General features: G+C 54.4%; 1 protein-coding gene and 1 pseudogene across 4 annotated transcripts; both read left to right on the forward strand.

Moving 5' to 3' along the window:
• Nucleotides 1-27,578, forward strand: ASIC1 (acid sensing ion channel subunit 1). 4 transcript variants are annotated; one of them, XM_074402623.1, is made up of 13 exons: nucleotides 1-530; nucleotides 1,363-1,740; nucleotides 2,355-2,550; nucleotides 20,922-21,014; nucleotides 21,153-21,303; nucleotides 21,941-22,068; nucleotides 22,362-22,518; nucleotides 22,869-22,925; nucleotides 23,858-24,011; nucleotides 24,454-24,545; nucleotides 25,059-25,138; nucleotides 25,216-25,320; nucleotides 25,502-27,578. In XM_074402623.1, exons 2-13 carry the CDS (start codon nucleotides 1,379-1,381, stop codon nucleotides 25,604-25,606), a joined length of 1,680 nt encoding a protein of 559 aa, XP_074258724.1. In that variant the 5' UTR covers nucleotides 1-530; nucleotides 1,363-1,378; the 3' UTR covers nucleotides 25,607-27,578. The 4 variants fall into 4 exon arrangements, with proteins under 4 accessions (XP_074258724.1, XP_074258723.1, XP_039328362.1 ...); XM_074402622.1 differs by lacking the exon at nucleotides 20,922-21,014 and having other exon boundaries at nucleotides 3-530; nucleotides 22,359-22,518; XM_039472428.2 differs by lacking the exon at nucleotides 20,922-21,014 and having other exon boundaries at nucleotides 4-530.
• On the forward strand, nucleotides 25,637-27,578 carry LOC120365074 (uncharacterized; annotated as a pseudogene).
• Nucleotides 27,579-27,875: the final 297 nt, after the last annotated feature.

Here is a 27,875-nt window from a genome sequence, read left to right on the forward strand (position 1 = left end):
ACAGGCACACACACAAGCCGTAAGGCCTCGCAGGCAGGGAGACGGCTCCGGGACTGGAGAGAGGCAGCGCCGCCGAGAGCGGCCGCGCGGAGGGGCGAGGCGGCGCAGGGAGCCCTGGGTCCCGCTCTCTGGTTCGGGGCCCCGCGCGCACACCGGCCCAGAGACAGCCTCGCAGACACTCGTAGACGCGCACGCGCACCCTCTCCCCTCCCCCTCCCCTCCCGCCGCCTCCCGGCCGGACGATGGATCCCTGCAGATCCCAGGGCTGAGAGCACCGCGCACCGCGCCGAGCCCGGGCGGACCGAGCCGAAGCGAGCGAGCGAGCGAGGCAGCGCGCGCGGGCGGACTGACAGATCCGAGCGGAGCCGTGCCGGGCGGGCCGCTCCCTGCAGGGCTCTCCGCGGCGTGCCGCGGCGGCCGCGGGCGCCGGCCCCGGGCCATGAGCCCCTCCGCGACTCGGCGCTGAGCCCGCGACTGGCCCCGCGCCCCAGGACCCGCCGCCGGCTGCCGGCTTCCTGAAGCCCCCTCAGGTGGGTTTCCGATACCCCCGCCTTTGGCCGCGGGGCTCCTTGGCACCCCGAAGCCGGGACTCTCCTTCCTCCCTCTGGATTTCCCCTGCTGCTGGGGCGGATCGGTGGCTGGGGAGGGGGGCGGGGGCCGAGTGGGGTATCTGACTGCGACGAGAAGCTGGACTGGAGGGGTGGGGGTGCGTCCGGGGCGGGGACGCTCGCTGTCATAGGGAACCGCGCCCCCCCTCCAAACATCCACCTCGGGCAGCCAGCCACCCCCTACTCCCAACATACACACACACAGCCTGCGCCTGTAAGAGAACTGGAGATACCCGCAGGTGAGGACTCAGGCTGGGCCCTTCCCTAGAGGTAGCCACCTCCCTGGGGGTTTTCTGATCCGGGGACCACCCCCCAGTTCTGGGAATACCAGTGACCAGGAGAGGAGCTCCTTACCCTGGGGTCAGCCCATCTGGGCAAGTTTTATCTCCAGGATGGGGTGGACATTCTTGTCCCAGAGTGACCCCACATCTGGAGGGAACTCCTGCGCCTGCCTGCGGGAGCATCAGGACTTCCCCCTGAACCTCGAATGACTGTATCTGGGGTCTCCCTGAGCCTGCGAAGCTTCCCTGGGAGAGCATTCTCTTGGCCTGACCTGACCCCCTGTGCCTCTGTATTTGGAGGAACCCTGAATATGCCCCTTGGTCAGCCACCTCTCAGCTTGTACAGCAGGGAAGTCTTCCGCCGAGGAGTAGTGACCTCTGGAGATGGGGATTCTGGATGGACACATGTGGAGGGGCCGCATGTGGACTTTCATCCTAGGACAATGGCAGACTGTCCCTCTCTTCTTCCCCAGGATCCCCTGGACAAGGATGGAACTGAAGGCCGAGGAGGAGGAGGTGGGTGGCGTCCAGCCGGTGAGCATCCAGGCCTTCGCCAGCAGCTCCACGCTGCACGGCCTGGCCCACATCTTCTCCTACGAGCGGCTGTCTCTGAAGCGGGCACTGTGGGCCCTGTGCTTCCTGGGCTCTCTGGCTGTGCTGCTGTGTGTGTGCACGGAGCGTGTGCAGTACTACTTCCACTACCACCACGTCACCAAGCTCGACGAGGTGGCTGCCTCTCAGCTCACCTTCCCTGCTGTCACACTGTGCAACCTCAACGAGTTCCGCTTTAGCCAAGTCTCCAAGAATGACCTGTATCATGCCGGAGAGCTGCTGGCTCTGCTCAACAACAGGTGGGTGGCTCCCCCCGCCAAGCCCCACTCCCAGAGCTGTGTGAGTTCCAGTCAGGGTGTCTGCCTCCCTAACCCACCATAGAGCCTAGCCAACCCTGCCCTTTAACCCACCACCCACAAACCTGCCACTCACAGCAGAGGAGTTGGAGTGCTGCTGAGCACCCAATTAAGGGAACCCAGCCTCTGATCCCGGCATAGTCCAAAACAGGTTGGCCCCTCCCCAGCCTGAGGTGTGAGACATTGCCACCCTCTCTGGAAGGAGCTTTACCCTCGTTCTGGCCACTCTGTCTTGACCTTCTCATCAGTTGGGGGATGGGGACAGACCATCTTTAAAGGGTGGAGACTACAGTATAAAAGCCACAGCCCCTGCCTTATCTCTCTGCCTACCTTATCCATGCTTCCTCTCACCCATGTGCTGACATGCCCTGCCCCGGGGCTGCCACTACAGATCCTTCTGTCGTTTCAGACCCATGTGGTAGATCCTCTGCATGCCCAGCTCTCCTTCCTTGCCTACACCTGGACCTGATTCCCAGGGCTGGAGGCTGCTCACCCAAGTTGGGATTGGGACACTGATGGCTGTATTGACCCATGTGTCACTCACCCTTGGGCCCCAGGTATGAGATACCAGACACACAGATGGCAGATGAAAAGCAGCTGGAGATATTGCAGGACAAAGCCAACTTCCGAAGCTTCAAACCCAAACCCTTCAACATGCGTGAGTTCTACGACCGAGCTGGGCACGACATTCGAGACATGCTGCTCTCCTGCCACTTCCGGGGGGAGGTCTGTAGCGCTGAAGACTTCAAGGTGGTAAGTCTCCTGGTGTGGGGTGTGAGTCAGCTTGGCTCACAGAGGAGGAGGAGGAGGAGGAGGAGGAGGAGGAGGAGACAAGGAGCAGGCTGGGCCTCTCTAGATGCCTGCTACTCTGGGAGAGGAAGTTGTGTGTTCTGGGACTTGCTTCTAGTAAAAGGAGACTTTGTTCAGCACAGGGGCACATTGGCACTCATGAGCCTCAGCCTTGCATCCGTGATGGCAGGAGAGAGCTTACAGTGCACAACACACACACATATGCACACACACACGTGGCCTGGCATAGCCACAAATCCAGCAAGCTTACCTCTGGGCCACAGGTGTCAGAGCTGAGCAGGGAGGTGGGTAAGCCTTGTTACTTGAAGTGAGCTCCAGGACTATCAACTGGGAGCTTGAAAGGAATGCAGGACTTTGCCACCCTGCTTCCCAGACCTACTGAACCAGAATCTGCATCTGATAAGATCCTCAGATGACTGGAGTGTACACTAAAGTTTGAGAAGCACCGTGAAGCACAAGGGAAACCTCTTAAATAGCTGGACAGTAACTTCCTCCATGCCATCTGCACCCCATACATATACACATACACTGTTTGGTTAGGTTCCCTGCTTGCCAGCAAGAGCCATAGAGCCAGGGTCTGGGGAAAGGAAGGCCATCGGGATATCCAGTCGTGGCTGCCCTGGAGGCTTCCTTTGCATCTTAAAATGGAGATGCCCCACAAACACATCACACCCCACAGATGTGGCTGCCTCAGGCCAGCACCTCAGAGAGGTTGTAGGGAAACCGATTTTAGCATCTGATGTGCTGGGCAACCCTGGGCAAGTCACACAAATTCCTGAGGGTTACACTCTGGACCGGATGGCAAAGAGACCAAAGGCCCTGGAGCCATGTGGAAACACCACCACCAAGTGAGTGGACAGGGCTTGTAACTCTTTCAGATGCTTTCTAGGATCCCCTCAATCCCCTTGATGCATAATCACATTACCTCTATTTTACAGATGCATGAACTGAGACATAGGGAAGCAGAATGATTTACCCAAGCTCACACAGTTAGTGACAGATAACAGGTTCAGGATCAGAACTCATGTCTCTTTAAGCTGAAAATGTCCTTTACTCTTTCCATGAATATCATGGACCCCGGAGTTATTGTGTCCACTTCAAATTCTGGCCAGTCTTTTCTAGGACCCTTTGCTCTCCATGCCTACGCTGCTGTCAGATCCTTTCCCTTCTTCCTGCCCATTTTCTCCCTGCTTGCTTGCTTCCTCCTGCAGTATGGGAACATGAACTGTGTGCAGAAAGGACGATGCCATGGTCATACTTAGTGTTTCCTGCTGAGATTACACATGACTTCCCAATCTCCTTAAGCCTTGCTCTGCAGACCAGTTTCATGGGCCTTTGTCAATCCTGCTGGACAAAGGTTACATGACCAAATTCTTTGCTGAGCCAAGCTGATGGGGAGCTTAGCTGAGATGCAAGAACCGCTTCCTTCCTTCTTTTCCTCCTTCATAACAGGAGGGTCTTGGGTTCCCCAGAGCTTGAGACCAGAGGGTTCCCAGTCTCACAAATGATGCTCCCAAGAGTAGTAGGACTGTAGGTGAAGGTGGAAGCAAAAGCCAGAGCCCCTCCCTCCAACACACCCAACACACAAGCAGGAGAGACCCCTGAGAAAGACGGAGAAAACCTATTAGTTTGAATGGTTTGTAGTGTTGGGTGAGGGAGGGAACTGCATGGCTCAACTTGAGGAGGTGCTGAGATGTAAATCTGGGCAGTTAGTCCATAAAAATTGTTCAGTTGAGGCTCCATCTGTCCATCATGTCCAGAAACATTCCAAGTGGTGATGCTAAGATAACGTTTGGCTGATGGTAATGGAGATGCTGAGATGTGATTGGTCCATGCTGAGTGGACCATTCTAAGGAGTCAGATAGAGATGTGATTGGCTCACAAAGTTCTGGAGCAGTCTGAGTTGTTCCTCTTACTGTAGGGGAGGGACACACAGGCTAGCACCCTGCAGCCCCATCTGTGCCCCTTCTTGCTTCTGGGTTGTCAGGGAAGACCAGGTTTTTGCTGTTTGGCAGCCCATGTCAAAGACCTGACCCTGAATTTTGCTGGACACAAACCTTTCACCCCTCCCTCTCTCTAGTTGATTACATTGCCAGCCCCTCTCCATGTCAAGAGCTCTACCCATAGGGATGTTCCCACACAGATGGGCGTCTGGCTGGAGTCCACGTCTGACACCTCCCCAGTGGAGAAGGGCCTGGGAGCCCTTTCTCCTCCAGCTCCGCCGTCCTAAGGGCTCCCACACTCCTTGCCTGATGCCCCACCCTCTCCCTTCTCTAGTCAGTCTCATGATTAACATACTTGCCATTCTCTGTTAGGCCCAGAGGTGTGTTGGGAGTATGTGTCTAGCCCTGGGCAGATGTAGCACTGATAGAAAACACCTATCTATAGGGTCAGGGTCTAGGGGAGACCATATTAACATCTTCTGCAGCCTTCAGAGCAGAGGTACTTCACTGAGGAAAAGAGGTGGTCAGAGAAGAGAGGCCTCGTGGTTGGGGCTTTGGCTGCTCTTTCAGTAGCTAGGGAAGAAGCTGCTGGAGACCAACAAGATTGCTGTGGGGATACCTCACCCCTCACTGTCCAAGACCTTGATCAATGCATTTGCAAAATATAGTGTGCAAGAGCACGTGTGGACTGTTTCGTGGATTTTTTTTTTTTTAATTAAGAGTCCCACTCTGTCACCAGGCTGGTGCTATCTCAGCTCACAGTAACCCCTGCCTCCCAGGTTCAAGTGATTCTCGTGCCTCAGCCTTCTGAGTAGCTGGAATTACAGGTCCCCACCACCACACCTGGCTAATTTTTGTATTTTTAGTAGAGACGGGGTTCGACCATGTTGACCAGGCTGGTCTCCATCTCCTGACCTCATGATCTGCCTGCCTTGGCCTCCCAAAGTGCTGGGATTCAAGTGTGAGCCACCACACCCAGCCTCTTCTTTTGTGGATTTCTTTTTTTTTTTTTTTTTTTTTTTGAGACGGAGTTTCGCTCTTGTTACCCAGGCTGGAGTGCAATGGAGCGATCTTGGCTCACCGCAACCTACGCCTCCTGGGTTCAAGCAATTCTCCTGCCTCAGCCTCCTGAGTAGCTGGGATTACAGGCAAGCGCCACCATGCCCAGCTACTTTTTTGTATTTTTAGTAGAGACGGGGTTTCACCATGTTGACCAGGATGGTCTCGATCTCTCGACCTCGTGATCCACCCTCCTCGGCCTCCCAAAGTGCTGGGATTACAGGCTTGAGCCACCGCGCCCAGCCCTTCTTTTGTGGATTTCTAAGGGCAACCCTCATCTCAACAATAAGAACCCTGTTTCTCAAGGCTGGTTGGAGGAGGCATAAGAGGACAATTCAGGGAGGCTACTCTGGTCACTCGAAGACCCCTGCTCCCCTGACAAGAATCTGCAGTAACAGGCATTTCTCCAGATGTGCTTCTGGATCCAGCTCAACCCCAGGGAGTGCTTGGTGGTCACAGAGCATTTGGCCAGGGTCCATCCCCCAGGTGTGGCAGCTTGGGAGGGTGGGGGTGAATATGGGGAGCCTAGCTGAATCTGGGAGAGACTGGTTTGGCAATCCTTCAGGAGAGAAGAGGCAGAAGGGCAGGGCAGGGAGTATCCCCACAGCAACCTGGCTGAGAAGGTCTCAGTAATGGCCCAACCACAAGGCCCCCTCTTCCCGGCCACCTCCTTTCCTTCCCGGTAGGGTGCTTTGTTGCCAAGGCAACGGGGTCTGCAGTTCCTCTCTCCTGCCCCACCTTGAGGCCAACCAGGCCAAGGCAGGGCAGGGGTTCCATGGAGGGGGGCTGGGGTGCAGCTGTCTGCTGGTGTCTGGGAGGGGGCCAGGGGAGTGAGCATAGTCGCAGCTGGTGCCAGCCTCCAGCTGCACCTTATCTGTCCCTGGCAGTGGGAGCAGCTGATGTGGCCGGAATGCTGAGCAGCAGCACGGGGAGGGGGCTGGCAGATGGTTGCCCAGTCTGCCCTAGGCCACCTCCTCCGCTGAGACCCAGACCCTTTGCCTAGGGAGAGAGAAGCAGGAATTCATTTCTGGGCCCTGGAAGAGAAGGAAGAAGAGGGCGGAGAGTGGAAATGCTGGGGTGGGTGTATGGTGTGGCTCATAATCTCTCTCAGGAGGGTGCAATGGCGGGACAGGAATCCCTGGGGGGTCCACAGGAGTCCTTCTCAGGACCCTGGATTGGAGACCGGAATCTCCCAGGGAAGAGGTGGAGTGAAGGAGGCGAGCACAGAAGCCTCCCCTGCAACCCGCTGCGAGGTTCCGAAGGGGGCCAGGCATCCCAGGAGCACCTAGGGAAGTAAGATGCCGCAACCAGAGGTGGCCGAGGGTGCCTGATCCTGGGACCCGGGTGGGGAGAAAGAGGTGATCTTAAAGCAGGAGAGCCAGGGATGACAGCACCCAGCAAGAGCCAGGACTAGCATGGAGCTTCTTCATCCCCAGGGCTCACCCCTCATCCCCACACCCCATTGCCACCCCATAGAAGCTCAGACCAGAAGTCCTTTGGGAGGGCCTGACCTTACTACTGGGGTCTGTGCCCTCCAGCTAGGCAGGGAGTGGAGGGGCTGCTGAGGTGAAAGGCCGCCCAGACTGCTGTGCGGAGAAGGGAAGGGAGGTCTGGGGCAGCCCCACCCAGAGGCCTGATGGTCTTCATGGCTGGGAAGAGGGAACACACGCAGATTGCAGAGGGGAAGAAGAGGCTGACCTGGAGACGTGAGCTTTGGAGGAGGGGTTCATGGGAATCATGAACTTTTGGGGGATGGGTTCCCGCCCTAGGGGTTCATGGCTACCGCCTCCTGCCTTATTCTTCTCATCTGTCCCTCCCTCCCAGGAAGTGTCTAAACTGAACACAGGTGGGTGGAGAGAGGAGCCAGGAGCAGACCCCACTGTAGTTGCAGGAATCCAGCAGGTGGGCCCTGGGTTGGGGTCTCGGATGGCTCCTGTTCCTTCTCCCTCAGAAACAGATACACACAAACATACTTCGGGTAACCCCGTTTCCTCTCTCACCTCTTCCCCTTCTCCCCAGACCCCAGCCATTGCTGACTCCACCCCTCTCTCAGACTGCTTTCAGCTAAGAGCTACTCTAAGCCAATTGATCTCTGGGCTGTTGGCTAAAGTAATAGGGAATTGAGTCACTAAGTGTCTCTGGGGCCAAGCCTGGAAGTGGAGGCTGAGGCGGAGGAGCGCCTCTAAGCCTTGGGCCTTTGTCACTGCCCAGCTGGTGGAGAGCTCCTAGCTGTGGCCTCGGCATACCAGTGTGTCCAGGAGGCAGAAGAGGAGACCACAGAGAGGCTTGGAACCTTCTGCCGTGGGTGGAGGTTGCTTCTGAGTGTGCTTCAGTTTTGTGGAAAGTGATTTCAATTCTCACGGGATGGCGAGGGAGATGGAATATTCGGAATGAGAAGCTGGGATTAGAGGAGCATCAAGCTCCAGTGGATTCATTCCCAGAGCAGACAGTGCCACTTCCCTGTGCCAGGTCCTGCATTGGGGCAGTTAAGGGCAGCTCAGGAAGCTCGGGGCTGAGAGCCATGGCAGTGGTACTAAGGAGGCCAGGTGGTGTGGGCGTCAGAACAAGGGGGAACCGGCTGCAGATGAGCAGACTCAACATCCAGGGGGAGTCCTCCCAATCTCCCCAGACAAGCTCAGCCTCTCAGAAAATGCCAGGTTCGTAGAATGTGTTGGTGTCTCCCTACCTCAGTAAATCAGCTGACCAATTCCCTCCGGCAACGGCCATTCTTCCACCTTGACCAGCCCCTGCCCACCCCCACCCCCAAGCGTTCCCTTACTTATATGTTTGAGGTGGCCACTCTAGAACCCTCTACCCTCTGACCTATAACATCCCAGTTGGAACCCTTGGGTGGGCTTTCTGGGAGGCAAAGCTGGAAGGAGACAGTGAGAATGAGAAGGGGTGCCTAGCTGGGTGGAGGATGGGACTGGGCATTAGGGCTCCTGGTCTCTATTTTGGGCAAAGTTCCACCTGGCCCCACGTCTTAGCTTCTAAGCCCAATCTCCTGTCAGGAGGTTGTAAAATTATTTTTTATTGAGGGGCAGCCCTTCCTCTGGGATTCTCTGGCCAAGCCCACGCTGCCCCATGTATAATGAATGTCCAGTGCCAACCAACCTGGACACAGGAATTGGACATCTTCCTCATAGAATATTTAAAAATCAGCTTCATGCTGCTGTGTATTCACCTCAAAGGGAAGCTGCCTTAAGGCACTGCAAGGATAGACACTCTGCCATCCCAGGCTCTCCAAGGCTACTCCCGAGGGAGATGGAGGGCCAGTGTGATCTTTTGGAGATCCCGTGAGTTCTTGGATTGAAAACCCTTTCCCAGCCTTCTGCATACCTTCCATTTGGCGGACAGTACTGGAGGCCCAGGAGTTGGGCTGTGCAGCATAGTGCTGTGTGTCTGTAGTTGGTGTCAGGTCAGAACACCCCCAGGGATGTTCTCAGTGCTAAGCTGAGAACATCCCTGGGGGTGAGACTGCTGCAGTGGCCCTGGCCGTGGACAGCAGTCATCTCAGACTTCCTCACAACACCCTAATTGCATGGGCACCCTGAGTGTGCAAGCATACATGTGCACCTCTGTGTGTGTCGGGGGAGAGTGTGGATGTAGCATGTGAAGTGGACGCATGTGGAGGTGTATGGGCCTTGCAGCTGTGTATGGCTGTGCGAGAAAGCTTTTGTGCAGGCAAACCTCTGGTTGCATGCAGAGCACATACCAGCAAAATTAATCATCTCTTTCAGTTGTGCTTTCCAACTGACAAATTCCCTTTACTTTAGCTCATGTGATCTTCATAATTCTTGGGAGGTAGGAAATAGTTAACATCTTCATTGGAAAGAAGAGAAAACTGAGGCTCAGAGGAGTTATGTGACTTGTCTGAGGTCACACAGCTGGGAAATGACAGAATGGGACCCTGACTTTAGATCTCCTAAATCCAGGTTCTTTGTGTGTGGCTGTAGGAGCAGGAGTGTATATGGAGGAGGGTGCTCTGTTCAGAAGCAGTGTGGGGAGGCAGGAAGGGCAAGAAAGGGTGCAGAGTAGAGACCCTAGGAATCCCATCCCTAAGTTGAGTAGGCCCTGTCTTTTGATGCTTCTGTCTTTCCATTGCACCATCAGGCCAAGTGCCAATCTTGGATGAACCCACCACTGACTTTCCCCAGGGTCACACCAGGGTAGCCAGGGCCTACATGAGGGAGTCACATACCAGGGCAGCTTAAAATCACATTGTGTTCATGTTCAACACCCTTAAATGAGTGTGCAGTGATTCCTGGCAACCCCACTGTGTTTTCCTGGTCAACTTGCTCTCCCCAGTGACTACTGCAAACTTCGCCACTCTTCTCAGTCATCCTTCCTAGCTCCTCTCTCACCCTCAGAAGATGACCTTGCCTCCCACTTACTTCACTGAGAAAACAGAAGCCTCAGACGAGATCTTGTCCTTCTGGGTACCAAGCCCTGGAAGGGAACATTCATCTTATCTAGGACAAAGTCTCAACCTAGTGTTTTCATCTGATTCCCTTCTGCCTTTTTAGGAACTTTCTCCTGCTAATTCTGTCTCTGCCTGCTCTACAGTTGGTCGCTCCTTCTCAAATGGCATCCCATTGACAATGAAACATACTGAAGATGCTCCCGTCTTAAAATACATAGCTGTAATGACAGCTAACATATATTGAACACTTGCTATGCATCAGTCTTTGTGCTAAGATAAAAACTAAAACATACATAGCTCTCAACTCCATAGCACCTGCCAGCTCCCATAGTATCTCTCTGCTTCCCTTTACGAAGTTCCTAAAAGTGATGTGTTTGTTTCACTGTTTCCATTTCCTCACCTCTAACTCACTTTCTGATCCACTCCAGGCTGCCTTCTTTCCCTGTCCCCACCACTTCTCGTAAATGGTTCTAGCTAAGGCCAGTGGTCACCTTCGTGTTGCCAAATCCAGCAAACATTTCTTTTTGTATTCTTAATCTCTCAATAGCATTCAAAATAGTTGCTTACTACCTCTTTTTTTTGAGACGGAGTTTCACTCTTGTTGCCCAGGCACCACAACCTTCACCTCCTGGGTTCTCGATTCTCCTGCCTCAGCCTCCCACGTTTTCGTACCTGTAGCTGGGATTACAGGCACACACCACCATGCCTGGCTAATTTTTTTTTTTTTTTTTTTTTTTTTTGGTATTTTTAGTAGAGATGGGGTTTCTCCATGTTGGTCAGGCTGGTCTTGAACTCCTGACCTCAGGTGATCTACCCGCCTCAGCCTCCCAAAGTGCTGGGATTACAGGTGTGAGCCACCACACCAGGCCCCCACCACCTCTTTTTTGAACTACTCCCTTTCTTGACAATCATACTCTCTTGGTTTTCCTCCGATGTCTACCCACTCCTCTGTCTCTGCCAGTTCATTTTCTTCTACTTGGTCATTTAGTGTTGTCACTACTCAAGGCTCAGTCCCAAGCTCTGATCTTCTTTTAAATCTTAAGAGTACAATGCACCAGTATTATAGCTTGAAGAATATTTACACTGGTATGTCTTACAATGTGGCATTTTGTATATTACATTGGTATGTATTTACATTGATATAAAACATTTCCAGCACCCCAGAAAGTTCCTTCAGGCTGTTTCCTAGTCAATGCTACCCCACAAACGTTAACCACTATTCTATCAGTAGAGATCAATTTCACTCATGCTTGAACTTCCTGGAATATGTGTATCCTCTATACAGTATGTACTCTTTTGTGTCTATTTGTTTTGTTTTGCTCGCGATTATGTCTGTGAGATTCAGCCATGTTGTTGTGTGTGGCCGTGGTTGGTTCTTGTTTGATACTGTATAGTATCTCATTGTATGAATATGCCACAGTTGATCCATTCTACTGATGCTAGATATTTGGGTTGTTACTAGTTTTTGGCTCTTATCTCTAAAGCTACTATGAACATTCTTGCTCATGTTTTTTGGTTGATATATGCACTCATTTCTCTTGGGAATATAACTAGGAGCTATGGTTAAGTCATAGGGTATGATTCTGTTTAGCTTTAGTGGATACTGCCAAATCAGACCTTTTTTTTCTATCTTTTTTTAAACTTTATATTCTATTCTTGGGCAGTCTCATATTCACTCATGACTTCAATTACCATCTACACACTGACAACTGCCAAATTTATGTCTCAGCCCAGCTCTCTCCTCTTAGCATCAGCCCCAGTCGCCAATTTCCCACTTAACGTCTCTACTTGGATGTCCCTAAGACTCCTCAAAACCAACATGCACAAAACCAAAGTCATTATCGTAACTCCCAAACTAGTTCTCTACCTGTGTGCCTGATCTAGTGAGCCATGCCACTGTTCACTCTATCATGCAAACCAGAAATCAGCCCTGATGCTCCATCTCCCTCACCTGCCTTGACAGGATCTGCCAATTTTGCCTCGTAAACATCTCCACTCTGCGCCTCCCCGCCTCCGTTCTGGGCCGTCCTATCACTGCATGCCTCACCTGGGCCACTGCATGCCTCACCTGGGCCACTGCATGCCTCACCTGGGCCACTGCAGTGGCTCCTTGACAGGCCTTCCAGCAGCCCCTCTAGATCCTTCACTCTGCAGCCAGAGGGGTCTTTTCTTTTTTTTTTTTTTTTTTTGAGACAGAGTTTCGCTCTTGTTACCCAGGCTGGAGTGCAATGGCGCGATCTCGGCTCACCGCAACCTCCGCCTCCTGGGTTCAGGCAATTCTCCTGCCTCAGCCTCCTGAGTAGCTGGGATTATAGGCACGCACCACCATGCCCAGCTAATTTTTTGTATTTTTAGTAGAGACGGGGTTTCACCATATTGACCAGGATGGTCTCGATCTCTTGACCTCGTGATCCGCCCGCCTCAGCCTCCCAAAGTGCTGGGATTACAGGCTTGAGCCACCGCGCCCGGCTCAGAGGGGTCTTTTCAAAACAAAGCTGTGATCACTTGAAATCCTTCCACGCCGAGTATTTCATTGTCCTTGAGCCAGAATCCTCACTGTGGCCTTTAAGGCCCTGAGTGACTTGGGTCTTCCCTGCCTTTACCCACCTCTCAAACCACACCTGCCCCTTCTCATATCTCTCCTTCAGGACCTTTGCACACACTCTGTTCTCTCTCTGGAATACCCCCCTCTTCCACAGGGGCACATGCTACTGCACACACATGTGCACAGACACGCGCGTGCGTGCGCACGTACGCACACACACACATACACACCATTGCCTAATTATTCCTCTTTCTCCTTTTTTTTTTTTTTTGAGACAGAGTTTCGCTCTTGTTACCCAGGCTGGAGTGCAATGGCGCGATCTCGGCTCACCGCAACCTCCGCCTCCTGGGTTCAGGCAATTCTGCCTCGGCCTCCTGAGTAGCTGGGATTACAGGCACGTGTCACCATGCCCAGCTAAATTTTTTTGTATTTTTAGTAGAGGCGGGGTTTCACCATGTTGACCAGGATGGTCTTGATCTCTTGACCTCGTGATCCACCCACCTCGGCCTCCCAAAGTGCTGAGATTACAGACTTGAGCCACCGCGCCTGGCTCTCCTTTTTTTTTTTAAACAGTCTCGTTCTATCATCCAGGCTGGAGTGCAGTGGTACTATCTCGGCTCACTGCAACTTCTGCCTCCTGGGTTCAAGCAATTCTCATGTCCCAGCCTCCCAAGTAGCTGAGGTTACAGACACCATACCTGGATAATGTTTGTATTTTTAATAGATATGGGGTTTCACCATGGTGGCCAGGCTGGTCTTGAACTCCTGGCCTCTAGTGATCTGCCCACCTCGGCCTCTCAAAGTGCTGGGATTACAGGTGTGAACCTCCTCACCCAGCCTCCTCTTTATTCTTTAGACTGTAATTCAAACATCATTTCCTCAGAGAAAGCTTCCTTGATTCCCCAGTCTGGGTCAGGACCCTCTGTCATTCACTCTGATAGAGCCATAAATTTTTTTTTCATAGCACTTATCATGGTTTGCAATTAGATATTTATTTTTTTCAGTTTTGAATTGATGTCTGTCTCCCCTGTTAGAAGGTAAGTTCCATGAAGGTCCAGTCCATGAGGGCAGGTCCACGATCTGTTCTCCACTAGGAATAAATGTGAGAATGAAGAAGCAAGGGATTTGGAGACAGATGACCTCATTCCAGCCTCCAGCCCACTTCTTGCTCTCCCTGAGACTTGAACAGGCTGGTGTGGCTCAGTCTTCTCACTTGTCAGATGAGAGTGAAGTTGCTCATACCTGCTTATTTCACTGGATTGTGTAAGGATCCCATGAGATAACAATAGAAAATCATGAGGCATTACACGGATGTGAGGGGTGGCTGGAATGAAGAAAGAGACATAGAAAAAGTCAGAAACCGCTCAGTCAGCACACACTGCCGAAGAGAAGGTCTGGGTGCAGAGGGTTGCCTGCTTGGACAGAGAGTTCAGAACTGAGTGCAGCTCTGTGTGTGTGTGTCTGCGTGGGCGCCTCTCCAGGGGCCCTCTGGTTATGCCCTTCGACACGTTCCTCACCTCCCCATTACTTGAATGAGATGAAGATGGGAGAGAATGTTAGAAGAATAAGCACTTGCTTGAACAAGCATACAGGTGATGGAGGAGAGAGGATGTGCAGTTGGGTGTCTGTGTGTGTGTTGGTGTGTGTATGTGTGTTGGGTATGTCTGTTGGGGTGTATGTGTTGGCATGTGTGTTAAGGTGTGTCTGTGTGTTGGGGTGAATGTGTTGGAGTGTGTGTATGTTGGTGTGTATGTGTTGGTGTGTGTGTGTTGGGGTGTGTGTGTGTGTTAGGGTGTGTGTGTTGGGGTGTGTGTATATTGAAGTGTGTGTTGGACTGTGTATGTTGGTGTGTGTATGTGTTAAGTTGTGTGTGCTGGGGTGTGTTGGGGTGTGTGTGTGTGTGTTGGGGTATGTCTGTGTGTGTTGGGGTGTGTGTGTTGCAGTTTGTATGTTGGTGTGTGTGTTGGTATTTGTGTGTGTGTTGGGGTGTGTGTGTGTATGTTGGAGTGTGTGTTGGGCTGTGTATGTTGGTGTATGTGTGTGTTGAGGTGTGTCTGTGTTGGGTGTGTTGGGGAGTGTCTGTGTGTATGTTGGTGTGTGTGTGTGTTGGTGTGTGTCTGTGTGTGTTGGGGTGTGTGTGTCAGGGTGTGTCTCTGTGTGTGTTGGGGTGTGTGGTAGCACATTACCACACCAGGGCTGTGTGTCTGTGTGGTAATGTGCAGATGTGCAGCGTGGTCTTGGCTGCTGTGGGGGAAGAGGTATTCAGCTGCACTCAACTTACTGTCCTTTGGCGCTGTCTGTGTGTGCATACCCTTCTCTTTGCTGGGGCTCCAAAGCTGGAAGCTCTCGCTGCCTTAGCTGCTTCCTTCTGGAAATCAATCCGCTTCCCCTTCCAAAACGTCTGAAGGAGGGGGACAGTGCCCTCTAGTGGGAACATACGGGCAGCTGCAGCTTCCTCCGCCCATGCCTCAGCCCCACTCCACCCAAGTCTGGAAGTATCCCCTCTGAAGCGCTTCCTGGGGAATGCAAAGGAGGAGGCCCTGCCCTCTGAGAGCTCAAGATCTGGCAGGCAGGAAAAAGACCCACATGGGACAGGACGCATGGGTTCAGGCAGGAGAAGACCGAGGACAGCAGCTGAAGGTTGGGGGGGGGGGTCTCTCCTAATCTCTGCAGTGACTTATCTCTGGTTGCCCTGGGTATTCCTGGCCTTCCTTGCTTCCTGTTCCTGCACATGGTCTCTTGGTCCTGCTCTGTTACTCTCGGTCATTACTCACAGCTGTAGGGCCTTGAGGAGAACTGGACCCTTCAGTTCCATTTCCTGAGTGGGCCCTGTGCAGTCCGGGGAGGCTGCTTGGAGGAGGTAGCATGGGAGTAGAGTCTTGAAAAATGAGTAGGAATTCTCCAGATGGAGTCCAGGGAAGGCATAGGAAGGCGGATGTCTCGTGTGTCTGGGGACGGGTCGTGGCGGCTGGATGCTGGCCTGGGGTGGAGAGTACATTGCATTGCTTTCAGCTTTGTGGAGCCACAAGAGATGACTAAATTTTGACAGGAGGCAGTGGGGAGTGAGAGAAGGTCTTTAAGCAGAAGAATGATCAGGGTCACACGCACGGACTAATGGTGGGGAGAAACTACGAGGAGGCAAAGGCCCATTGAGAAGCTGCCGTTTCGGCAAAAGAGGACGAGGCCAGTCTGAGGGCAGCGGCAGAAGGATGGAGAGGGGCCAGAGCTTAAGGCACCACTTAGGGGACCTCTCTGTCCCTGGAAGCAAAGCTGAGGCCAAAGGTTCCACATCACTCAGTTCTGCTAGAACCTGGCACCCTGCCTCTCATCCCCAGCACACTCTAGGGTCTCTGCAAATAGAGAAGGGAAGATGGTGGGAGCAGGGAGGGAGAAGAAAGGAGGAGGAGGGAGAATGTGGCCTGGGGCTAGGGGATGCTTAAGGAACGGGGAGGCGCAAGCAGACCCACCTAGCCCCAGTCTAGCCCCAGTCTAGCCCCAGTCTAGGCTCCTCCTCTGGCCCTGCAGAGAAGGAGTTAATCTGCTGTACCTCCCTCCCCTCTGCCCCCCTTCCCCTCCTCCCCTCAGGTCACCTTCTTGGCCCTGGAGACTTGGCTGATGGCTCAAGTTCCTCAACCAGTGGCCCTGAGTAATCAGAGGACACAGAGGGCCCGGGAGCCTGGGGGCAGGGAATGGTAAATTAGGGGCAGGGGAGCCTCAGAGACTGAGAGGCCGGGAGTCTGCAAGGCTGAGGGTTTTGGGGGGAACCCCAAGTTGGTTCCCGATACTCTCTACCTGACCCAGGTTCCCCCGCCTCGCCCAGCACTGATCTCAGTTTCTTCCACCCACCAGAGAATTCCTCGAGCTCCTCAATTGTTGGGGAATGGGGGGCAAGCTGAAAGGGGTAGTGGTGATCTGCCAGGAAGCTTTCCAGCAGCAGGAGACAGGGTACCTCCCCGCAGTGCCGGGAACTGTCAGAAATGAGTCTGTGGTCAGTGAGAGACTGCTGCTAATGGAACCTGGGCTGGCCCACAAGCCACAGGAGGGGTGAGGGAGAGGAGACGAACCAAAATACAGCTCAGCATGGGGGGTGGGATGAGGGCTGGTAATGCTGACCTGAAGTAGAGCGGGGGCCAGGGAGGGAGGAGAAGAGAAACAGGGTGGGGACTGGCTAGAGGGACCTTGGGGGCAGGGAGTGATTGCAGGGAATTGGGGATTCAGGGAGTAACTGAAAAGTAAATTGGGGTCAGGACAGTGATCGGAAAGGAGCTAAGGATGAAAGGAGTAATTGAAAGGGAAGTGGGGTCTCGGTAGATTGGGAGAATTGGGGGTCAATGCAATACTTGGGTGGATTATGGGCCAAAGGAAACGAGAGCGGAATTGGAGGTCTGAGAGAGTGCCCAGTTGGGGGGTCCTGGGGGGTTCAGGTATCCCAGAGGAATAACTGGACCAGGGGAGAATAGGGAGAGGACCCAGAATTGGGATGGAGGCACTGAGGAACAGACTGAAGGATGACAGAGAGCATGAGTTTGTGTTGTTTGTGTCCTGGGGGCGCAGGGACTGTTGATGCTGTGATCCTCACGGCAGTGAGCGCAAAGGATGGCGCCAGATCCCTCCTCACCTGGGAGGGGTGGTTTCCACGAACCCCAGCCCTAGGCTTTTCCAGGGTTTCCACTCGATCCTAAGCCCTCTCTGTGCTGCTGGAGCTGGTGACAGGAAAGGGACTCCAGCCCCCTGCTCTCCATCAGCCTCCCTTTCCCACTGCCATCAATTATTCATCGGCCCAGATGCGCGCCCTCCCTGGCAGGGCAGGCTGGTCCTCCTCCCATGCCCCGCCCCAGCCACACTACCACAGAGGCCCTGTGAGGAAGGACGGCTGGCCGGGCTGTGGAGACCTGGCTAACGAGCTGGGTGGCTGGCTCTGCCGGACTCTGCCAGGGTCACATTGCCTTCCCCTCTGGCACCTTCCCCCTTCCACCTGCCAGTCCCTGGCACCAGGAAGCCCCTGGAGAAGATGCCCATCCAGATCTTCTGCTCCATGTCATTCTCCTCTGGAGAGGAGGCCCCGGGGCCCTTGGGAGATATCTGGGGTCCCCACCACCATCAGCAGCAGCGGGACAACTCAGAATCAGAAGAGGAGGAGGAGAAGGAAAGGGAAGCAGCAAGGAAGGAGGCCAGCGAGGGGCATTCACCCATGGACTTGGTGGCCTTCGCCAATAGCTGCACCCTCCACGGCACCAACCACATCTTTGTGGAGGGGGGTCCGGGGCCAAGGCAGGCGCTGTGGGCAGTGGCCTTTGTCCTGGCACTGGGTGCCTTCCTGTGCCAGGTAGGGGACCGCATTTCTTATTACCGCAGCTACCCACACGTGACCCTGCTAAACGAAGTGGCCACCAGGGAGCTGGCCTTCCCAGCGGTCACCCTCTGCAACACTAATACCGTGCGGCTGTCCCAGCTCAGCTACCCCGACTTGCTTTATCTGGCCCCCATGCTGGGACTGGATGAAAGTGATGACCCTGGGGTGCCCCTCGCTCCACCGGGCCCTGAGGCCTTCTCTGGGGAGCCCTTTAACCTGCATCGCTTCTACAATCGCTCCTGCCACCGGCTGGAGGACATGCTGCTCTATTGCTCCTACCAAGGGGGGCCCTGCGGCCCTCACAACTTCTCAGTGGTGAGTGGGGCCCCATGCCTGACACAGCGCCCCGAGAGTGTCTGCCATGGCTCTCCCTGACTGTCATCTCTTGGGGCTGGGGCTGGGGCTGATGACTGTGCTGCCCCCTACCTCAGCTGGCTGACCCAGGCCAGAGCTCACCCGGGAGTCCAGGGCCTGGAGCTGGGCTGATATTCCAGGTCCACACCAGTACTGCTTTTCCTGTTAGAAACTTGAAATATATCTGTCTGAGTTGGCCCCTGTGTGTCTTCCAGCCCCACTTGTCCTTCCCAAGACGTCCTCATGGTCCAGCAGGGCCCAGGACCTTGCTCCGTCTGTGAGGTCAACCTTTGATCTGTTGGTGAACGCCAGTGCCTGGCCAGTTGTTTGCTATTTTGACTGGCACCCATAGACTGAAGCTGGGGCAGGTGTTGCCTGGTCTCTAGCGGTACAAGAGAAGTGGGTGAAAGGGAGACAGTAGAGGGGTGGGGACCTCCCCCATCCCCACCCCTTAATGCCCTTGTCAGCAGCTCTTGCAGCAGGGATTTCAGTGCGTCTTCACTTGGTCTTCCTGTGCCCTCCAATGGGCACCCCACCGCCACCAGCTCTGTGTGTGTGTTCGTGTGTGTGTGTGTGTGTGTGTGTGTGTGTGTGTATTTGAGGGTAAATAAAAGGTCTCTAAATCATATCCCTATCCCCAGCTTTAAGTAGCCAGGGACCCTCTTCCTAGGAGAAGCTCTCACTGGGAACTGTCCTCCTGCTTGGCCCCCCACCCAGGGGTCTAGGACCTTCCCTGCTAGTGGGCCACCTGGCACCCCACTGTCTCTCCTTTGTTCATCTTCTAGGTCTGTCTGGGCTGACTGCTCCCCTGCCGCACCAGCTCCCAGATGCCAGGCCTTCCCAGGTCCTCCACCGCTTCTCTAGTGTAGGGGCAGGGTGTGTCATCATACCCGTGCATCATGGAATGACTGCAGGCATTCAGAGCCCTGGGGGTTTGAGCCACTGGCCCTCAGGGAGGCTTCCTCTGGGCCTGAGGGTAGAGCAGACACTTCTCACTCAGGCCCACCAGATGGCAGCAGCGATGCACTTTACAGCAGCCCAGTCCTCTGAGCCAGCACAAGGCTAGGGGTGCTAGCTGGTCTCAGACACCTCTAAATCCCATACAGCTCCTGATGGAGTGCAGGCATGGCACGTGTCCCACCTGCAGCCTGTGGCTGGGTGTCACAGACCTGGTTGTGGAGCTGGGGACTAGGAACCCTTGGAATTCTCTTTGCCTCATCTCTGGACCTCACCCACAAAATGGGGAGTATATCTCCTTTTCTGGAGGACAGTGGAGAGGCTGTTCTAGGAAGGGGCAGGCTACAAAGACCCTATACCCTAGTAACCCGCTGCCATTGCTGCTCCAATCTGGCCTGAAACTCTTTTGTCTCTCCCCTGCTCTGGGCTGTATTGACTCACCTCGTGACCTGTTTTGTGGACTTCGTTATCATCCAGCAGTAGTAAAAGCACAGCCACCCCAACCTGGGGACATTCAAGGAGGCTGTGGGGAAAAGGCCAAGAACAACTGGTTTACTTATCTCTCTGCAGCTTTGTAATCAGCACTGTGACCAGGGCTGCACTGGGGCATGGAGTGGGGAGAAGACTGGGGAGAGAGCCCCCAGGGCTGAGATAGCTTCTGAGGCACTCCTAGTTTTGCAAAAGCATTAACACACATGCCATGCCATGGGGGCTCAATCCCAAGTGCTGGGAGAAGAGGTGCTGGTGCGTGGTTGAGCATGATCCTTAGCATGGCAACTGGGTCTGCCTTCAGGTTGTGCTGATAATGGAATAATGATGGACCCAACGGGCTAGTGGCTGAAGGAAACCAAAAAACTGAGTTTGGCCGGGCACAGAGGCTCATGCCTGTAATCCTAGCATTTTGGGAGGCGAAGGTGGGCGGATCATGTGAGGTCAGGTGTTCGAGACCAGCCTGGCCAACATGGTGAAATCATGTCTCTACTAAAAATACAAAGATTAGCCAGGTGTGGTGGCAGACACCTGTGATCCCTGCTACTCAGGAGGCTGAGGCAGGAGAATCGCTTGAACCTGGGAGGCAGAGGTTGCAGTGAGCCAAGATCGCACCACTGCACTTCAGCCTGGGCAACAGAGCAAGACTCCATCTCAAACAAACAAACAAACAAAAAACTGAGTTTGGGTCTTGGGGAAAGCAGAATTTCAGATTTCCAGAGTGAAATCTAGGAAAAGAGAGGCGATGTCTCGGAGGCGGAGGCCTCAGGAGCTTGGGCCTGAGGAAAGGGTCCCAAGCAGGGGCCAGGGATCTGGCTGTGATAGGATCCTGGTGATGAAAATGCATATGTTTCAGGGTCCTGGCAGGAAAAAGACAGCCCCTTGGTGATTCAATTGAAGACTTTAACAAAGGGACTGTTGACAGAGCTGTGGGCAGGGTTAAGTAGACCAATGAGGCGGGCTGAGGCAGCGAGCAGTATTAGGAAATCGTTAATCACTTCTGGGCCAAAGATGCACGAAAGAAGACAGTGCTGTGCAGGGAGCCCTCCTGGCAGGGTTCGTAATCATGGAGGGCCTAAGCTGCTACTAGAGCTACAGAGGAGGCAGGGCTGGGGAAGGACTCATACCCCAGTCTTTCCTCCTGCCTTCTGATCCATGACCGATAACTTCCCAATGGTCAAACCCAACTAGAAGCCCATGCAGCTGGCAAAGGAGCTCAGGCAAAGCTCCCTACAAGGAACAGTTATCCAGGGCACACAGAGGGCAAGGAAGGGTGGGAAACAGGTGGGAGAGGGGAGCAAATGGAGATTGGGCTACACCCCAAAGGGTGTTGAGATCCTAAAGCTGGGGTGGCTGGGAACAGCCCTTGGTGAGCAGAAGGTGCTGGCAGGACTCTCAGGCTCTCCGCTCTGCCCCCGCCAGGTCTTCACACGGTATGGAAAGTGCTACACGTTCAACTCAGGCCGAGATGGGCGGCCACGGCTGAAGACCATGAAGGGTGGGACAGGCAATGGACTGGAAATCATGCTGGACATCCAGCAGGACGAGTACCTGCCTGTGTGGGGGGAGACTGGTACGTCACCCCTCTCAGGGGCCCCTCCGAATGGCTTTAGGCCCCAGTCTCTGCCAGAGGATTCCTGGGTTTCACCGTGAGACCTGGGCAGGGCCTGGGCTTTTCCCTCTGCCCCCAGCATCTCACCATCTCCATCACTGACTCTACCTGACTTCCACACTCATCTCTCTCTGACTCCCCCTTCCTGGCTCAGTTACTCTCCAAGGTAACCAGCCATCCTTTTCCATCAGCAGCCGCCACTCACTCTATAAATAACTCCCTGTCTTCTCAGGCTGCCTGCCTGTTGGGTCTCGGGGGGCCTTGGGGCAGAGAGAGATGGGGAAGAAGAGAGAAAGGTGGGGGGAGAAGTGGAGAGCATCTGAGACAGTGATACTCTGGGAGAAAGTATTTGAAACACCAAGATGCAGAGCAGAAGCCAGGTAAGAAAAGAAGTTTGTAGGATACAGGGGTCCTAGGAGCAGCACAGAGCTGGTAAACCCAGAAGGAGGCTGGGGTGTGGCCTAGGACCCTATAGACTTCCCCCACCCCAGCCCCAGTGTATGCTATGCTTATTCCCAGGAGAGGTAGGATGCCCCCAGGTCTGAAGGGGATTAGGGAGTCAGGAGCCTCCCAACCCACACACCCCTCATTCCCCTAGACGAGACATCCTTCGAAGCAGGCATCAAAGTGCAGATCCATAGTCAGGATGAACCTCCTTTCATCGACCAGCTGGGCTTTGGCGTGGCCCCAGGCTTCCAGACCTTTGTGGCCTGCCAGGAGCAGCGGGTGAGAGGGCCATGGGAGGCTGGTCCTGGGGTGGGGTGTTGAGGGGTCCAGATGGAGTGGCGGGCAATCAGTAATGGGAAGGACAGGTGAGCGAGGACCTGGATGGTAGTCTGGCTAGTCAGAAGCATGAGTGATGGAATGAACAAGAATGCTCTGTAAACTCTGAGACCTTCGGAGGCTGCAGAGGGAGAGGGGGGCAGAACTCCAGAGATCCACGTCTTGTCAGAGGAGTCCATCAAGCTGATCTGGGGAGAAGGCCCCACGCTCCCCCAGCTCCCTGGCTCTCCCAGCAGCTCATCTACCTGCCCCCGCCCTGGGGCACCTGCAAAGCTGTTACCATGGACTCGGATTTGGATTTCTTCGACTCCTACAGCATCACCGCCTGCCGCATCGACTGTGAGACCCGCTACCTGGTGGAGAACTGCAACTGCCGCATGGTGCACATGCCAGGTCAGGCCCCGAGGCTCCGAGCACACTCCTGGGGCCCCTGGGCCTCCGCCGCCCTTCACTAACTCCCCATCCATATCAATCTCCCCACCCCAGCTCCAGCCCACCCCATCCCATACCCATCTGGCTCTTGTCTCTCTGACCTTAGTTCCTGCCTTCACCTCCAGGGATGGGCGGGAAGGGTCGACAAGGTATGGACTGGGAATGGGTCACTTCTGGGGCAGCATGGGGCCAACCAGTCCTCCCCTCCCATCCTCTCCCAGCTCACACCTTCTAGGCCTTTATTTGGTACTACCACTGTCACCAGACCCCTTGAATCCCCATCCTGCATCACTGTCTTTTCTCCTCTGTAGGGGATGCCCCATACTGTACTCCAGAGCAGTACAAGGAGTGTGCAGATCCTGCTCTGGGTGAGCGCCCCTGGCCTGGGGCAGTCTGGGGGAGGGAAAAGGTGCTGACAGCCATGTGCACAGGGTTTCAGGTCAAGCTCCCAGAAGCCTCAGATAACTCCTGGACCGGGCTGCAGCCTCTCCTGTGTCTGACTTTAAAGCTGGGAATGGCCAGCCGTGATGGCTTACACCTGTAATCCCAGCACTCTGGGAGGCCGAGGTGGGCAAATAGCTTAAGCCCAGGAGTTTGAGACCAGCCTGGGTAACATGGTGAAACCCGATCTCTACGAAAAATACAAAAAAAAAAAAAAAAAAAAAAAAAAAAAAAAGTGGGTGTGGTGGCATGTGCCTCTAGTCCCAGCTACTCCAGAGGCTGAGGTGGGAGAATTCCTTGAACCTGGGAGGCAGAGGCTGCAGTGAGCCAAGATTGCACCACTGCACTCCAGACTGGGTGATAAGAGCAAGATCCTGTCTCAAAAATAATAATAATAATAATCAATAAAGTTGAGAATAGCATCTTCAGAGGCTCCTATGAAAAATGAACAGAGGTCATCTGGGGATGGGCTTCGTCTTCTTTCATCAGCCCCTCAGCCAGTTGACCCTGGAGGGCCCTGAGAAAGTGATATAAGAGTAAGAAATATCCATGGGGAGGCTTGGTGAGTGTTAGTACAAGGTGGACACAGCTGTGAGGGGGCAGCTGGGGGTCTCCTCCCTCTCCTAGTTCTCTCCACCTACATCTTTGGTTCAGTGGCCTGCAGGGTTCAGCAGGTAAAGTCCTCAAACATGCCTCAGGCTGGATGGTGAGGTAGGATGTTGGCAGAGTTTGACATCCCGGCAGAACACAGAAAGAGAAAGGAGCCCAGGGCTCTCTGGGCAGAGCTAGGATGTGCATGTGGGAAGGTGCTAGCAGAAGGGCACCACTCAACTGGCACCTCTCACCTGGCTGAGTGCAGACTTCCTGGTGGAGAAGGACCAGGAGTACTGCGTGTGTGAAATGCCTTGCAACCTGACCCGCTATGGCAAGGAGCTGTCCATGGTCAAGATCCCCAGCAAAGCCTCAGCCAAGTACCTGGCCAAGAAGTTCAACAAGTCTGAGCAATACATAGGGTAAGGGCTCTGGCTGGGTAGAGCAAGACCCTTGGGCTGGGACTGTGGAGTGTATGAGTGGGGTTTGATGGGGGTGGGGGCTGGCAGGCAGGAGGAAGTTGAGACAATACAGGGAAGGTCCAAGAGACAAGCAAAGAATCTAGGGTGGGTATGCAGGAAGATCGAGCCAGAATAAGCAGGGGAAGCAGCCCTTTCTCCTCCCTCTTCATCCTTATTGTTGGACCCAGAGTCGCCTTATACTTGATGCATACTGCATACAGTGCAGAACATTTTTTCATATGTGGCATCTCATTTAACCCTAAAAGGCAGGTATCTCCATCAGCATCTCATTTTATGGACATGGAAACTGAGATTCAGAGAGGCTGACTTGCTAAGATCACTTGGCTAGTAAGAGACAGAGGTATGACTTGAACCTAGGTCTCCTCCCCCAACCCCTGTGCAGGGAGAACATCCTGGTGCTGGACATTTTCTTTGAAGTCCTCAACTATGAGACCATTGAGCAGAAGAAGGCCTATGAGATTGCAGGGCTCCTGGGTGAGCTGCTGATGGCACCTGTCCCCTTCCCATGCCATGGGGATGGCGTGGCTCCCTATCATCCAAAAGCAAGGTGCTCACTTCTGTCCCATGAGGGCCCTCCACCCCAGAGGCCCTTCCCCAAACCCTGCTGTCTTGGTAAGTGGTGGAGGAAGGGGACTGAGCCTTCTCTTAGGGCATAGGAGAAAAGACAGGTCTGTGGACATGAGGGAGGGATAGGCATGGAAGTGGAGAGTATTTCATATGCCCCTAAAATTCACCCAAAAACTAAGAGAGTTGTGGTATTTTGTAAATGATTATTTTCCCTGAAAAACACTTGCTCGTTTTAGAAAGGTAGAAAAATGCAGAACTAAGTTTAGGGAAGAAAATAAAAATTCCACTTGAATCTGGCTGAGCGATCCTTCTGTGCGAAGGCTGCCAGTCCCTTTGAGAATACAACTTGCCTGCCCAAGTCCCAGTAAGCCCTGTTGCTGCCCCCACGGTGTCCTGACCCCTTGGCCCCCGACCCCGCAGGTGACATCGGGGGCCAGATGGGGCTGTTCATCGGGGCCAGCATCCTCACGGTGCTGGAGCTCTTTGACTACGCCTACGAGGTAAGCGGGGGCGGAGCCCGGCGCGGGGCCACATGGGGGCGGGGCCCAGCCCGCCCACCTGCCCCGTCCGGTCCTAGGTCATTAAGCACAAGCTGTGCCGACGAGGAAAGTGCCAGAAGGAGGCCAAAAGGAGCAGCGCAGACAAGGGCGTGGCCCTCAGCCTGGACGACGTCAAAAGACACGTGAGGGAGCGAGCGAGGGCACCCTCCGGCCTGCCCCTGCCTCCAACGCCCCAGGAACCCCCGTCCACCCCCGCCCACCTGCCTCTGCCACCACCTTCTCTCCTTTGCCTCCCCAACGCCCCAGCACTACCTGAGGCCCTTCCGAGGGATAACCCGTCCCTGTCCTGTGCCCTTCCCCCAGAACCCATGCGAGAGCCTCCGGGGCCACCCTGCCGGGATGACATACGCTGCCAACATCCTACCTCACCATCCGGCCCGAGGCACGTTCGAGGACTTTACCTGCTGAGCCCCGCAGGCCGCTGAACCAAAGGCCTAGATGGGGAGGACTAGGAGAGGGAGGGGGCTCCCAGCTGCCCCCACATCTGCCCTGGGGACTCCCCACACTCCGGGGCAGATCTTTCTTCTTGTCTGTGGTGAGGAAGGAGTCTTGACCATAGAGTCCTCTCCCTGCCTCTATCCCATTCTTTTTACATTCAACAAAACTAATCTAAAAAAGAACGAAAAAGGGAGAATGGGGCAAGGGATCTCAGGCTGCCCTTCTCTCCTCCATGCTGCCTCCCCTAGCTCCCAGCCTGAATTCTGTCTGTCTGGCTGTCATCTGAGTGTCCACCTACATTCTGCTGCCACCAGTCACCAAAGCCCCCTCCCAGTGAGGGGTGGAAGGGATCCCTGGGGCCTGGAATTTGGCCCCAAACCAGAGAATGTACCTTAAGAGGGAGGGCTAGTGTGGGGGAGGGCAGCTTCCCCAGCCTTAAGAGATCCTCTCAGCCCAGTGACTGTCCCCAAACCCAAGTCTCCTGGCAGGAACTAAAACCTCAGCCCCACGTTCTCACACCATGCGGAATCTCATGGGGGTCGGGGATCCCCTGAAGAAGTAGAAATGGGGACAAGATGTGGCCCTGGTGCTGTAGGCTACATCCCGATACTTATAAATTCCCCCCCTACCCCAGCCCCACAGCTGCTGGAGAGAAATTCCAAGAGGCAGCCCTCCCTCACCATCCCATAAAAGACCTGGCTGGTTAGCGTCCAGCTCAGGGAGAAGGGCGCTGGTGCCCAACCTCGCTGGTCCCTCTCCCGGAGGCCCCTGTAGAGGGCCACGTCCATAAATTTTCTTATGGAACTCTCCCACATCCTCTTCCCCAACTTCATTTGCTTCTCTCAACAACCTCATCTGCATTTTCTATTTCTATATGATACAGACTCTATATTGCTATATCTCTGTATATACTTTCCCCAGTCCTGTCTGTCTTCACCCCATCCCCTCTTGTCTCTGAGAACCATTCTCCCACCCCAACTTCTACCTTCTGTGTTTCTGCCCCCTTCCTGGTCTCTGAATGCCTTCGCCTGTATAAAGAGTTGGACTCTCTCCCCTGGTGTCTGTACTGTGTACACACATCCCTCTGAGAAGCACAAGGAGACGACACGCGCATTGTAACCTTTGCACTGTCTCAGTGGCGACAAAGGAAGCTGTGAATCACAAGCTCTGCCTCTTTCTGGCCTCACCCTCTCCGCGAACCTGGGCACCCTCAGCTCTCCCTGCAGCCTTAACATTCCCTTCCCCTGCTCCTCCTATCCCGCTGCCCTTTGCCCAGCTGACCGTGGCATCCCCAGGGAAGGGGTTGCTATAGAATAGCCCCTACCCAGGGGATGGAGGTCTGCTCTGAACACTAAGCCAAGCGTGTCAGAGACGGAAGGGAGCTGGGGACTGGCGACTCCTGAAGCTGGGGCAGTGGGATGCTGACAGGCAGAAGCTGAGGTTCTCAGTCAGTGGCCTTTCCTCCTTCTGGGTGCCCAGCCACCTCTTCTCACCTGATTCCCAAGCCCACCACTTTTATTTTCTGGTGAGGTGGGCTTGGGAGGAAAGAGAGGCCCTAGAGGAGGAGTTGAAAGCTCTGCTGTTCTGTCCCTCCCTGTCTTAATGAGAGACAAGTGAGGTGGAGGGCCACCCCCCTCCCTCCACCAGACACTCCTCCCAGGCCTGAGCCCCAACCCCTCTCCAGGCCTTCTTTCCCCAGATGTGTCTTGGTCTCCAATCCCAGATCAGGACCTATGGGCAGGTCACCTGTGCATTGGCCTGGAGCTGGAGAGTATGGCTATCGGATCTTTGGAAACTCTTGATTCCTAGGAGTTTTTCAGAGATCATACCTCCCCAGAGGGAAGCAGGAATGAGGCCAAAAAGTGTGCACTGGAGAGGGGAACAGCAGGCAGGGCTCTGGGTGACGCATGCCTCTGGTCTAATAAACTGGGTTTCAACCATCTCCTCTTCAGTGTTGTTCTCTTATTTGAAAAGTATTTAGGTATTCTCACTAAGTGCTTAGAGCTGAGCTTGGTTTGGGGCCAAACAATTAGGGGATGAGTAAGAAGAAGGTCTGAGTAGGGAGAGTGTGGTCCTTCTGGAATGGGACCAGCTGACCGTCATACCCAGGATAGGTTTGAATCACTGGGCAGGGAAAGAGGGAGGAGTCAAAGGCAAGAAAGGTCCAAAACAATCCCCAGCACCACAAAGGATGCTTTAGCGAGAGAGCAGGGTGAAAATTCAAGATAAACTGGAACTT

This window comes from Saimiri boliviensis, chromosome 7, assembly GCF_048565385.1.
Source record: "Saimiri boliviensis isolate mSaiBol1 chromosome 7, mSaiBol1.pri, whole genome shotgun sequence".
NCBI lineage: Eukaryota > Metazoa > Chordata > Mammalia > Primates > Cebidae > Saimiri > Saimiri boliviensis.